The sequence below is a fragment of the Hipposideros armiger genome, unplaced genomic scaffold, assembly GCF_001890085.2.
Source record: "Hipposideros armiger isolate ML-2016 unplaced genomic scaffold, ASM189008v1 scaffold_385, whole genome shotgun sequence".
Classification (NCBI taxonomy): domain Eukaryota; kingdom Metazoa; phylum Chordata; class Mammalia; order Chiroptera; family Hipposideridae; genus Hipposideros; species Hipposideros armiger.
The window spans coordinates 1,055,241-1,067,642 of NW_017731735.1; the positions used below are offsets into that span (position 1 = coordinate 1,055,241).

The window sequence follows — 12,402 nt, forward strand, 5'->3', positions numbered from 1 at the left end:
TTATTGCTGAGTGGTCAAGGAGCAAAGTGGAAAAGACTGCTGATTGGACTTCACCTTCCTTTGGAAAAATCTTTGCTACAATAGATCAACCACCTCCATTTTAAGAAAGTAAGTATTTCTTTTCCTTAAAATCCGAAATCTTTTGGAATATTTTCTTTAAATATTGAGGCCTAACTCCTATACTTAGTGGTCAGCTTGGGAAATTTTATTTTTTTAGACTTGCTTTAAAGTCAAATACTTTTACATAATATATTTCATAGAGATTCAAAATACTTTTATTTTAGATGTATAGTGCTGTCTGCTATATTGTTTCTTGCTGTTTTTTTCAAAATACTTTGCAATTATAAATAGACATCATTGCTCTCACGCTTAAGGCAGCAGTTTCTGGGTGAAATGCTTCAGGGAAGCCAAGACAGTATCAATATAATCATAAGTTAGTCATCTTTTAACATCAACAATCTGCTTCATGATCAGAGAGATGCTGATCACTCCCCACCCCCTCCCGGTCTGCCTTTCAAATAATTTATAGGTGCAAAAAGTATTAGAAGCTGTGAAAGGCCCCATTCCACCAGATTGTGTCGTTCTTTCCTGGGACCAGGGTGAGAGTCACTTTGTTCCTGATTCAGCAAACACTAAATAAGAGCTGTGAACAGTGAGGCTCCCACCTCTTCCTGGTGATTTTGTTTTCACTATAGTCTTCACAGCTCACGATTATACTAAATGAAACTCTTTTCCATTATTCTTAATTCTTTCCATCACCCACCCCCACCGGTGGATCTCCTCCTTTCAGAAACTTGAAGATAATGTCCCTACAACCTTCTCTCCAGTATCCTCAAATGATCCAGACATAAATATTTTAGTACATTCGCCAGTGTCCTTCTGATGGCATAAAAGCGTCTACACAACTTGTCCCTTATTTATAAAGCTCACAAATGCTGTATGACCTGTAAGGCTATACTAGCTAATGAACTCTCCGAGAACAGTTGCCAGGGAAAGATTTGACTTCCACTTCTTCCAAGAAGATGGAGAAAAAGAGACGATTACAAAGAGAAATATTTTTAACGCATCTTCTCGGTGATTTTGGGGGCTGGGAGGTAATATTTAAATTGAAGAGGAGGGAGGAGACGGAGTGAGGATGGAGAGGAATGGACGGAGCGAGGGCGGAGCTAGCTCAGCACATATAAAGCACACGCGAAAAGGGAAGCACGTTCGTGTTTGCCAGAGCCACTCGCCTGCAACCAAGATAGATGGGGCAGCCTGTGCCGTGAGCACGGAGATCGGAAGAGGAAAACAAGGACAAGAAGACAAGCGAGGCAGGAGAAGTTATCTGGAAAAATCGGAAGGGAGAAGACAGGGAGAGGAGAAGAAATCCACAGCAGGTGGAAACAAGATCCTGAGCAAACCGGTTGGGTCCACAGTTGTTTTTCTGCAAGAGAAGAAAGTAGCGGAGGATTGCCTTTTTACCCTTCGGTTAATGAAAAGTACTTTTATCCTCATAAAAGAAAAGGCTAAAGGGAGGTGAAAACCTGTTTTCTTAGGTGAAGAGCTGGGGGAAATCCAGATTATCTCTTTTTGAAGTGTTTGAAATAAGCCATTGCCTGGTGCGTATTGCAGAACCATCCTGTTTTCTGAAGATTTACATCCCTTCCAGGAGAATTCCAGCCGGAGTAGCTGGTACAGTTTTATTTTTCTATTTAAAGATCTATGTCTCCCCCAACCCCTCCTTAACAACACTTTCCTTGTTTGTTGTAAGCACGAGTGACAAGAAAGTGTCAATACAGAGTAGAAATATTTTCAGTTTTCTCTTTTACCTGCCTGTGTCTTTTTTTAAGAGGGTGGGGAGTGCTCCTTATTTTGGAAAGGACATTTGAATTTGAAAGGCTGTCTGTCTAAACATATTTATGCCCATACACATTTAAAAAGAGAGATACCTTTCAGAGGTTGAAATCCTACTGAGAAAGATGGAAAAAGGAGCGAGGCATCGAAACAACACTGAAAAGAACCACCCAGGTGGGAACCAGACAGAGGCCAGCCCAGATACTGGGTCCGGAGGGGGCGGAGTAGCCCTGAAGAAAGAAATTGGATTGGTCAGTGCTTGCGGTATCATTGTAGGTGAGTCCAATTCCTTTCCCCACCGACCACTCCTCTCCACCTCTGGTGGTCCTCCTGTGGAAACGTCATCCCTCTAAAGTACTATTTTTGCTCCCTACTCCATTAGAAAAGGATTGTCAGTCACTTGTGCTGTAACCTACCCTTGCTGGTCAAGTTTGAGAGGTATGGGAAGTGGTTGGTGTATGTCATACATCTCTTCTTCCAAACCAAGCTGAACAGTTCTGTCCAGTGTTCATAGAATGGAGCAAATAGGGATCGCACACCTGGCTGATGGAAACATTGCCCGGGAGCTTGTTGAAAAAAAAAAAATACAGGTCTCCGGACACCCCACTTGAAGATTCTGGTTCAGTAGGCTTAAGGTAGGGCTAGGGAGCCTGAAGTTTTAACAAGCTTTTATGCAACCATCTCCTCAGCAGGCCCTGGACTAGCTTTTGAGATATGTTTAGTAAATATTTTGTTATTTTATGTTGTATGAAACTATGAGCCTAGGGGATGTGTAATAAAAATAGCTACAGCTGTGATAATAATACTTTGCCTTTTCATAGCTTTTCCATCTTAGGCAGCACCTTGTGAAGTAGATATGACAGGGCTCTTATTCCCATTTTACAGATGAGAAGATAAGGAAGAAAAGAAGAGACAGATTGTGCCTTTCTGTAAATGCATAGTTTGCAGTTTCTCTAGTTGTCTAGTGAAGTCCACCTATCTTCAAACATGCAAGAAAGACCCTGTGAGGCTCTTGAAGGGAACTGGGAGTAACTAAAATGTGGAGTCAAGGAGGAACTGATGGGTGAAATGTGTCCTGGCTGGGAAGCTTTGAAGGTGGGGAGCCTAGGTGTTCTTGAGACTGCCATTGCAGGCCACTCCAACCCCCTAACTATACTCCACACAGCAAGGGGTCCCAAATACGACTCCATCTCCAGAAAACACATCTTCCTCTTCCCAGAAAGGCCCTGGAGATGAATGGGGCAATGACACAATACTGTCCTCACTTCAGAGGGTAAGAGTTTCTCCTGTTGTCTTTGGCAGAGGGCTTTCCCTCCTCCCTATAGTAAGGGGTACAGGACGGTCAAGCTGGATATGCTTCTGTGTCATCTCTCCAGAGTTCTTTTTGAAGGCTTATTGTGCCCACAAACCAGTTTCTCTGGATGACCCCATGGTCCATGTGGTAGCACAGGGATGTTTTTGGCACCTGTGCAATAGTGACACTGGAGAACACCCTTGAAATCAAATAAAATCAGTATAGTATTGAGATAATCCTCTTCACCTCTACACCCAGACTTCAGTGATAATGTTACCTCCACTCTGTTTTTAAAATAGAATCCCACTTTATCTAATTCTCTGACTCTGGGAGGTTCTCTAGACATCTACAGTTTTAATAAAGGTAATGTTATTTTTAAAAATTATAGTTGTGATCTAAATATCTCATTACCTTTTCTTTGCCTCCCCTTCATTTCAATTGCTCTAAAAAATGAGATCAGCAAAGTACTCAATATGTATAGCACATGCCAATTTAAGGTTTATAAATAGCCCAGAGCCTGTTACCTCTTTCACCACTTTGACTGATAGGATTAAGCATTTTCCTTCCTTTGGGAAGGTTCTGATTCATACACAGATGCACAACCCACATACACACAAGCACAACCTCCTTCTTCCAGCCTCAGCCTTACTCACTTACCCTTACATATGTGCAGGTTTTCAAGGGTAGAGGATATTTCCCTATATACTGAGGTTGTTTTGTCTCTTTCTTCAACATTTGTCTAAGACTATGAAGCAATGGGAGGTATAAAAAGTACTGTGTTTCATACAAGCTCATAAAGCTTCATTTACAATCTTCACTGATGATCTAAAGTAGAAATAACAGAATGGCAGTGGCTATAGAAATATAAAATGAACTAATAGAAGAGTCAGGCCCTAGAGTTACTTATAATCTGACTGGGGAGATGAGATTCATATACATTAAACAGAGAACATTGAAAATGAATGATATGGTGAGTTGTATAAGGGGTAAAGGAGGGCAAAGTTAGGTGAATGGTGGGAAGCACTAAGTGGTAGAGGCTCTCACCCAGAACTAGATTAAGAAGCATCTTGAAAGATGTGGAGAAAGACAGAGTAGAGAAGATGATTTGGGGAGATTTTGTGGGTAAAAGGACAATGACTGAACTGTTATTTCCTTGAGAGAAAAAAAATGTGTCTTATACATCTCTGAGTCTTTGGTGCTTAGCAGACTGCCTGACATGGAACAATCACTGAAATGATTGTTGAATATTATTGACTCTTGGACAAAAGTCTGAAGACAGTAGCAATAAGAAGTGTTTATCTAAAGGGCTGTTGGGAATCTGGTTTGAAAATCTTTAAGCTAAGAATAATTTCATCAACCTGGACCATTAGATTGTTCTGTTTTGATTTTTTAACCTCACCTTTGCTCTAATCTAAATAGGCTATTGCTCTCCATGTACTTGGCTAAGGAAACCTATTGGCAACAGATGAACTTAGATTTCTCCATGAATGTGGAGTTCTTCCTTCCCCCACCCCCAATTCTAAAGAGAATGTGAAGGAGCAGCAAAATTCATTTATTAATTATATCAAAGCTACTGTTAATAGCTATCAGTATGAAACTTTTATTTGCCAGGCATCCAATTATCTAACATGCAATATCTTATTTATCCCTCACAATAACCCCGTGTGGTAGACACTTATTAACCCTTCCTCCAGATAAGGAAATAGAGGCTCAAAAGGATAAACAACATGGTGAAGGTCAAACAGCTGAAAACTATTGAAGCCAAGATTCAAACCTAGAGCTTGTCTGAATCCTGAATCGAGTTCTTAAGCATTATTCTCTGCCCTTTCTATTTTTATGTCTTGAAAGGGGTATTTTCCTTTAGACCCGGGACAGAGGTCTGTATTCGTTTTTACTGATGAAGCAGTTAGTGTTGTATTCCTGGAGGAAGTGTCCCAGTGTAAAGGGGAGTTGTGCGATCAGCTGGAGTGGAAGAAGGTAATGCTCCTGGTGCAATTGAAGGAAGACTTGGTGGGGAGCCTGAGGTGTGTCAGCTCAGCTACTATAGGATCTGGCCAGCACAGACCACTCTCCCATTAACTCTCCCACATGCACACTTTTCCTTTATGGACCACTGATCTTCCCAGCCATGGAAGAGGGGCCAGAGTTCCTGGCTGTTTAGGTTACTTTATACCAGTTATGTATTTAGGTACATACCCAGAATCTAGGTCTGAAAGCATCGGGCCGGCTGCAGAGCCTAAAGAAAAATATTCATAATATGTCAGACCTTTTTGTTTTTAGCACAATATGCATTCATGGGGGAACTTGGTCTATTCGCTGCAGAGCAATACTTTATACAGGTCTAGCTATTAGACCATTCTATCTCAACTAAAAAGATGTTTAAAAAACAGTATTTATTGAGCTCTAACTAAATGCCAGTTCCTGTGCTATATACGATATAAACCATATATATATATATATATATATATATATATATATATATAATTTTATTTTATTTAATCCTGACCCAATCCTGTGGAAGTAGATATTAAACATCACAAAGCTGGTAGGTAATTTGCCCAGGGTCACACAACTGATTACTGAGATGGTCTTACTCCGTGGCCAAAGCTCTTAGCCATTCCCCATTTCTAATTGGCAACCAAGAGAGGAGGGAGGGAGACTGGTGTATATTGTGTAGTGGGGGAGTGGGCCATGGAGGACCATCATCCTGAGGTTGGAGTCTGGAAAGACCATGGATGTCTGATACTGAAAATTTTGGGAAAAGCTTTTCTTTAAGGCTGATTGTCAACAAAGAAGTGTGACTATAGTTATAACCATACTGAAATGACAGTGGCTGATTTGGAAAATTTTCAAGTCTAATAGATTTTCAGAGCCATGTGTTTTATACCACTTTAGAAAATTTTGCATTTTATTCTCTGATATGATATATTAGCTTTCTAATAGACATTTTCCAAAATGTCTATTGACTGTTAACCAGAGGGATAGACTGTGAAAATTGCTTCTTGAGTTTGAACTTCAATTATTTTTTTTAATACATGGAGAGATTGGGATTTGGTTCATTCAAGGTGAAAACATGTTTAAAACTCTCATTGTTCTTAAAGAAAACTCTGAGACAGAAGCCAACTGGGAGGCTTGTCAAAACAAATACATCTTGGTGAATAGAGAAAGGCTATACCCAGCAGCATAATAATAATAATAAGTAGCTACTATTTACTGAGCACTACTGTGCACCAAATACATAGTACCTGATCAGTGCTTCATGAATATTCCCATCTAATCCCATGAAATAAGTACTGTTATAAAAAGGAAGGGTTTGAATGAATAAGTAATGGGTAATGGCAGAGCCAGGGTTCTACCCAAGTCATTGAACTCTGAAGCCACTGGGCTTAATCAAAAAGCTCCACAACATGGAGCTCAGAGTGGCTGTGGCCAGGAATCCTGTTGCATGCTTCCTACACCAGGAACCAGGAGCTCAAGAAGAAATCTGGTTGAGCCTGCAACAGACAGGGCTACAGTATGTTCTCTCAAAGAGCAGAGTTATGCAGAATGAGTGACTAACAGGAGATGCTTAGGATTAGGGAAAGAAAATAGGAACCCAGCAGGTAAAAAAATTGAGTCCAAGAAACAGAACCAAACAGCCCATTTTATTTAGAAAAACAACAACAAAACACCCTGTACCCAGATCAGATGACTTCTTGGAGAGGCCGGCACCATATACAATAGTATATAACTTTTCTGAATTATATTGGCATCTTGAATCTTATGGAGGTATCGGACAGACTGGTTGAGCTTTTCAAGTTGCCTGGCTACCATGGTTTTCTGCTTTCTTCTGAGGGTTAACCCAGCAGCACAGATGCTTACAAAGAAATGCCTCAGGAATTTCTGGCTGTTGCCCTTGTTGTTGTTATTGTTTGGAGTGGTGAGGGGTGTTAAAAAAGCAAGCATGATCAAATAATCCCAAGAATATATTCTGAGCTACAGAAAACAACCATTCAGGAGCCCAGAGGACTAGGAACTATTCCATTCCAATTTCTAACTCCCAAATGAGTATATAGAGCAAGGACCATGCCTTGTTCCCCTTATGCCTAGAGGAGGCCCCCATAGTTTCACACTCAACAAACATTCATTGAGTACATTATGTACAAGGTAGGCCCTGGGCTGCGCAATGGTGAATTTTCTTTCTTTCTTTTTTTTTTTTTAAAGTTTTTTTTTTTTTTTTTTGGGAAATTCAAGGAGGGGAACAGCGCTGGAGAATCAGGGCAGGGGAACAGACAAGTTGCTGTCCTTTTGCTCTTCAGTCTAGTTGTGGAGGACATTGCTTCACTGGCCCATGTTGGCATTATCATTGCGCTCTTGCCAGCTGAGGCAGATCAGTTGCCGGCCTCTGGACTGCTCACGGCAGCTCTTCGCAGCTCACACCGGCTGCCAGCCACTCACGCTGGCTGCCAGCCACACACGGTAGCTCATGGCAGCCCACTATAGCAGGGGCTGCAGCCTACGCCATCGCTGGCAACTCAAGGCAGCCCAGCTCCAGGTCGAGCTGTTGTTCAGCATCTTAGCTGTAGAGGGCAGTGTCACTGGCCCTTATGTGGGATCCGAACCGGTGCCCTGCTGCTCAGAGCTGGCATTCCAAGCCAGCTCTTAACTAACGTGCCACTCGGCCGGCCCCGTGAATTTTATTTCTAAGAAGCAAAATTATTCCTCAAGTCTATTTTAAGCTGTTTTATTTGTAGAAGGAATAAAGTTTGAGCCAAAAAACTTTATTGATCACATCTCATCCCTCATCTTTTGTCACAGTCACAAGTCTTCCCATTGGTTTGCTCCCTGCTTTAAATACCCTCATCATTAGCAGTGACTTGTGGGGAGAGGGTTTCAAAATATGCCTTAAGATGTTCAGGGCAACCTTACATTGAATTGCACGTTGTGAAGGCAGATTACCCAGAGAGAGTACCATTGCTGCAGAATTATTACTGTAATTTTCTCATCTATATATAGATTTTAAAGGTGCCTGTACACTTATGAAATGCATAAATGCGTTAGCTGCTTCTTTAAAGTACAATTCTGCATAGGGTGTTTAGTAAGCAGCTGATATAGGCAAGTCAGGTTGCCTTAGGGAAAAGGAGGCATTTGTTAAGTGGGCCCTGATGCTGCAAGTAGAAAACATATAATGAATTTTTCCATGATTTGCATCAATGTGTTGTGGAAAGGGAGGGACCATAAAAAATACAGCAGAGAAGGAAGGGCTTTGGAGATAGTATTGGGTTTGCAAACTGCTTTCCTATTTACAAACTTATAACCTGTACTAATTATCAGTTTACTTATCTGTAAAACAGATGTTTCTTGTGGAGTATTTGATATCTTGCCGCCTGGCATGTGTTATCAAATAAACTCATAAAAATTCTCAAAAAAATAAAATAAAATATAGCTGGTATCCTATGGTATATGTTCAATAAATATTAGTTTTCTTCTTTCCTTAAGCTCATCCTCCACCACCCGCACTTCCTCTCCTACCTCAATCCAAACACACACACACACACACACACACACACACACACACACACACACACACACTAATTCTGGTTCAGAAATTTTGATTGGACTGATCTAGTGATGAAAACTGGCCAATTCAGCCCAAGTCTGACCTGCTTATTGACCAAACAATGCTTTTCCTTTTCTCTCTGTTGATTTGAGTCAACTTACTTGTCAGCATCTGTCTTGTATTTCCCCTCTTCCAGGAAGCTTCTTTTGAACAGCCCACGCCAGTGACCTTTTCCATCCCTAATACAATATCTTGTCATGTCGTGCAATAGCACTCATGCAACTTCTACTCTACCTGGTGTTGTCAGCTCTGTGTTCATGTACATGTCTTCACTCCTCCACATAATTCCTTGAGGGCAGGGACTGAGTCTAACTCATCTTCACATCCCCACGTATTCAGTCTGGCACGTGGTAAGTGCTTAGAAAATATTTGTTGAATAATAACAGTCAAAAACAAATCGTTCACTGGGGGATCTGTTTCCCAACAATGTGAATATACTTAATGCTACTGAACTGTACATTTAAAAATACGGTTAAGATGGTAAATTTAATGTTATTTTTTTACCACAATAAAAAATTTTTAGCTTGAAAATGAGTTATTTCCATGAACAATAAATTTTTGTGCTTGGACTAAACAAATAAATGAACACCCCAATCATTGAAATTCAAATTTGGAAAAGACTTCAGAGATTATCCAGGTGATGACCTTGAGGCCTGAAGGTAGAGCAGGGTTTCTCAACCTTGACACTATTACCTTTTGGGCCAGATACTTCTTTGTCTTGGGGGCTGTCCTGTGCACTGTAGGATGTTTAGAAGCATCCCTGGCCTCTACCCACTAGATTCCAGTAGCGACAACCAAAAGTGTCTCCAGACATTGCCAACTGTCCCCTGGGGGTGGGAGAATGGTGCAAAATTGCCCCTGGATAAGAACCACTAAGATAGACAAAGCCTCTCACTGCTCATGCTTGGTTCCTCAGCCAGACAAGGAGACGCTAGAGGCCAGATGTGAACCTTTATTGGGCATATTTGAGGGCTCAGCATTCTTAGTCCCTCAGGCCAAAGTGCATGTCTTTCAGTGGCTGGTGGGTGGTGGTTGGCTCCCTCTATTTCGTTAAAAGTCCATGTGTGAACAAGTGCTTCCCAATTACCTCTTAAAGCAAGCATGTACAGAGTGGGTGCTCAATAAATACTCTTTGAGATGCAATTACCTGTTGGCCGCCCACCTGCGGCATCTAAAAATTATACCTAGACAAGCAGACAAATGATTCAGAGAATACTTCATGGTCCTGGCTCTACAGTTCCATTTTGGAGCCAAGCCTCAGATTCTTTTAGGGATGGGCTCTATTACTACTGCTATAAATTCTAGCAATTCCTTATATTTGCCAGCATCTCACGGACTGTAAAGTACTTCCATACATATGTGATCTCCTTTGATCCCCGCGACATCCCTCTGAGGTAGACAGGGCAGGAACAATTATTCCCATTTAGCAGATGAAGAAAGGGACCCTCAGAAAAATTCAGGTCACACGTGAGTGGCAAAGCAAGGACTCAATGGCTCCTTCCACTCTAAGTCTGGTGCCCTTTTCACTTTTCAGGAAGGAATCCAAATCAGTCGAGTCCCGCAGCACCTTCCACATCTGTGTTCTGCAGGAGATGCTGTGTGGAGACAGGGCATGTGTCAGAGTCTTGACTGGCTCTCTCCCTGAGGCAGCTGTTTGTACAGTCCTGATGGGAAAGTATATACAGGGTGAGAGGCATGGTGAACTTCCAGGCCTGCCATGAGGATCATAGCCCAGCCTTAATCTACTAGTCCCTGCTTCCACGCTGTTCCCTCAGTCCTGAAAATCCTGAGATCCTCCTAGACACTTTATGGGCAAAGCATAAAAAAGGTTCACCTAGGGTTTCTCTGGACATGTGGAAATGGACAGACCCTCCAAGCCCCAGGAGGAGCTCTGGCTATATTTCAGGACAAGCATGAGTTAGTAAGGAAGGCCAAAGCCTTTTGGATCTGAGTGTCTGTTGAATGTAAGAAGTCTGTAATTCCATGCCTTAGGAAATTCCTTAATGGCTACAGCATTCCAGTGTGGACAGGCCTGGATGTGAGTAAAGCCTTTAATAGGAATCACATGGGTATTGGCCCACAGGTCAGGAAGTTAATGATTATTCATAGCGAATGTAGATTTTCTCAATCCCAGCAATTTTTCTAGTGAAGACTTGCCCACCAGTACAACTTGCCCTTTTTAATGGAGTGGTTTGCTTGGCTTTACTTTGACAGAACAAGCCAAGCTGGACCTCATTGTCCAGGCATCCTAAGACCTACTTTTCACTAAAGAAGATTTGTATAATAAAATGATTATTTTATTAATTGGGGTGGATGAAAGGGAGGGTTGAAACACCAATCTCCAGTACCTTGTCTATATCAGATGGGTGGGCATCTCATTCTTGAAAGGTTTTATAGACAATGAGTCTAAGAGTAAAACAATGGAGAAAACAAAATTACACCCTAATCAACTTTCTTCCAACCTTCCATCAAGAAAGATTCAGAGTCAAGGTAGAAGCCTTTCCCAGTTCTCCTTTTTCAAAGCCACTACAGAGAAGTCTCATTTGGACAGTGTCCAAGTTTAAAAGCCCCACAGCTAAAGTGTGTGTTGTGCAATTTCTACAGGAGAGGCAGCATGGGGTAGTGGAGGAAATGCTGGGCAAGGAGTCCAAGGCCTTGGCCTCTCGTCCAGACTTTGCTACCTACTCAGTATGGGACTTAGGTCATCTCCTCATGCTTCTGAACCTCAGTCTTTACAAAGGTAAATAAAATGATAGTACCCGACCTATGTACCTAAGGAAGTGGTTATGAAAATCAAGTAAGGTAATGGGTGTGAATGTTTTGTAAATCACCATTGAAGGTGGTATTGAAATAGAACGAAGGAATCAGATCTGTGTTCCGGTTCTTTAATAAGCATCTTCTGTGAACCACTCTCATTGCTTATAGAGTGGAGCATATACAACTGATAATTTTCAGGGAAAAGCTTGAAGCTGTGACAGAAGATTTAGTTTCTAATCCAGGTGCTACTAACTTACCCTATAGTTTAGGTAAATAACTACCTCTCTGGGTCTCAGTTTCTTCATCCATAAAATAGGGATAATAATAACTCCCTCATTTTCCTCATTTTGAAAATGGGAATGATAGTTGTCCTACTTTCCTCCCCTCTAAATTGGGGATGGTAATAATAGCCAGCCTACTCTCCTCAGCAGTGAAATAACTGGGTTGCCTTACTCATTTGCCTACAATATACACTTGACATAGTTCACAGGATTTGGCGGTTTCAAAGAAACAGATACATTAAAGTTCTAGATTGATATCTTTCTTTCTGATATCTTTCAGACGTAAACATTTGTGGAACGTCTACTATGTGACACTTCACAGGCGAGAGGAAGCAATACAGTTCCTGTTCTCATGGAGCTTACAGTCCAGTCGGGGGAGATAAATATTAGTCAAGTAATTACACTAAAACTTGTATATAGTAGGCATTACTTTTGGATAAATGTAATGTGAATGTTCTTTCAGTTCCAGAGCAGAGCTGTGCTGTGAGTGACATTCCTCTCCCTACAGAAGCTCCACAGGCCCCTAAGGTGGAGGGAAATATTACCTGATTCTGGTTTTCTAGGTAGCAGCTTCCTAGAATCAGAAATAGCCATTCCTCTCCTTCCTGTTCCCTAGGACAATTCAATTTTTTTTA

The 12,402-nt window shown here is 41.4% G+C and overlaps 1 protein-coding gene across 3 annotated transcripts in view; it reads left to right on the plus strand.

Annotated features, from left to right (window-relative positions):
• The first annotated feature begins 1,181 nt into the window (after positions 1-1,181).
• The window catches only part of SLC7A8 (solute carrier family 7 member 8), a 49,430-nt gene continuing 38,209 nt past the window's right edge, over positions 1,182-12,402 (plus strand). Inside the window, exons 1-2 of one of the 3 annotated variants that reach the window (XM_019663179.1) lie at positions 1,183-1,674; positions 1,939-2,112. In XM_019663179.1, coding sequence (XP_019518724.1) covers positions 1,962-2,112 — 151 coding nt within the window. In that variant the 5' untranslated portion in view covers positions 1,183-1,674; positions 1,939-1,961. Of the gene's footprint in view, positions 2,113-12,402 lie in introns of all 3 variants that reach the window. The other 2 variants (XM_019663180.1, XM_019663178.1) reach the window with 2 other exon arrangements.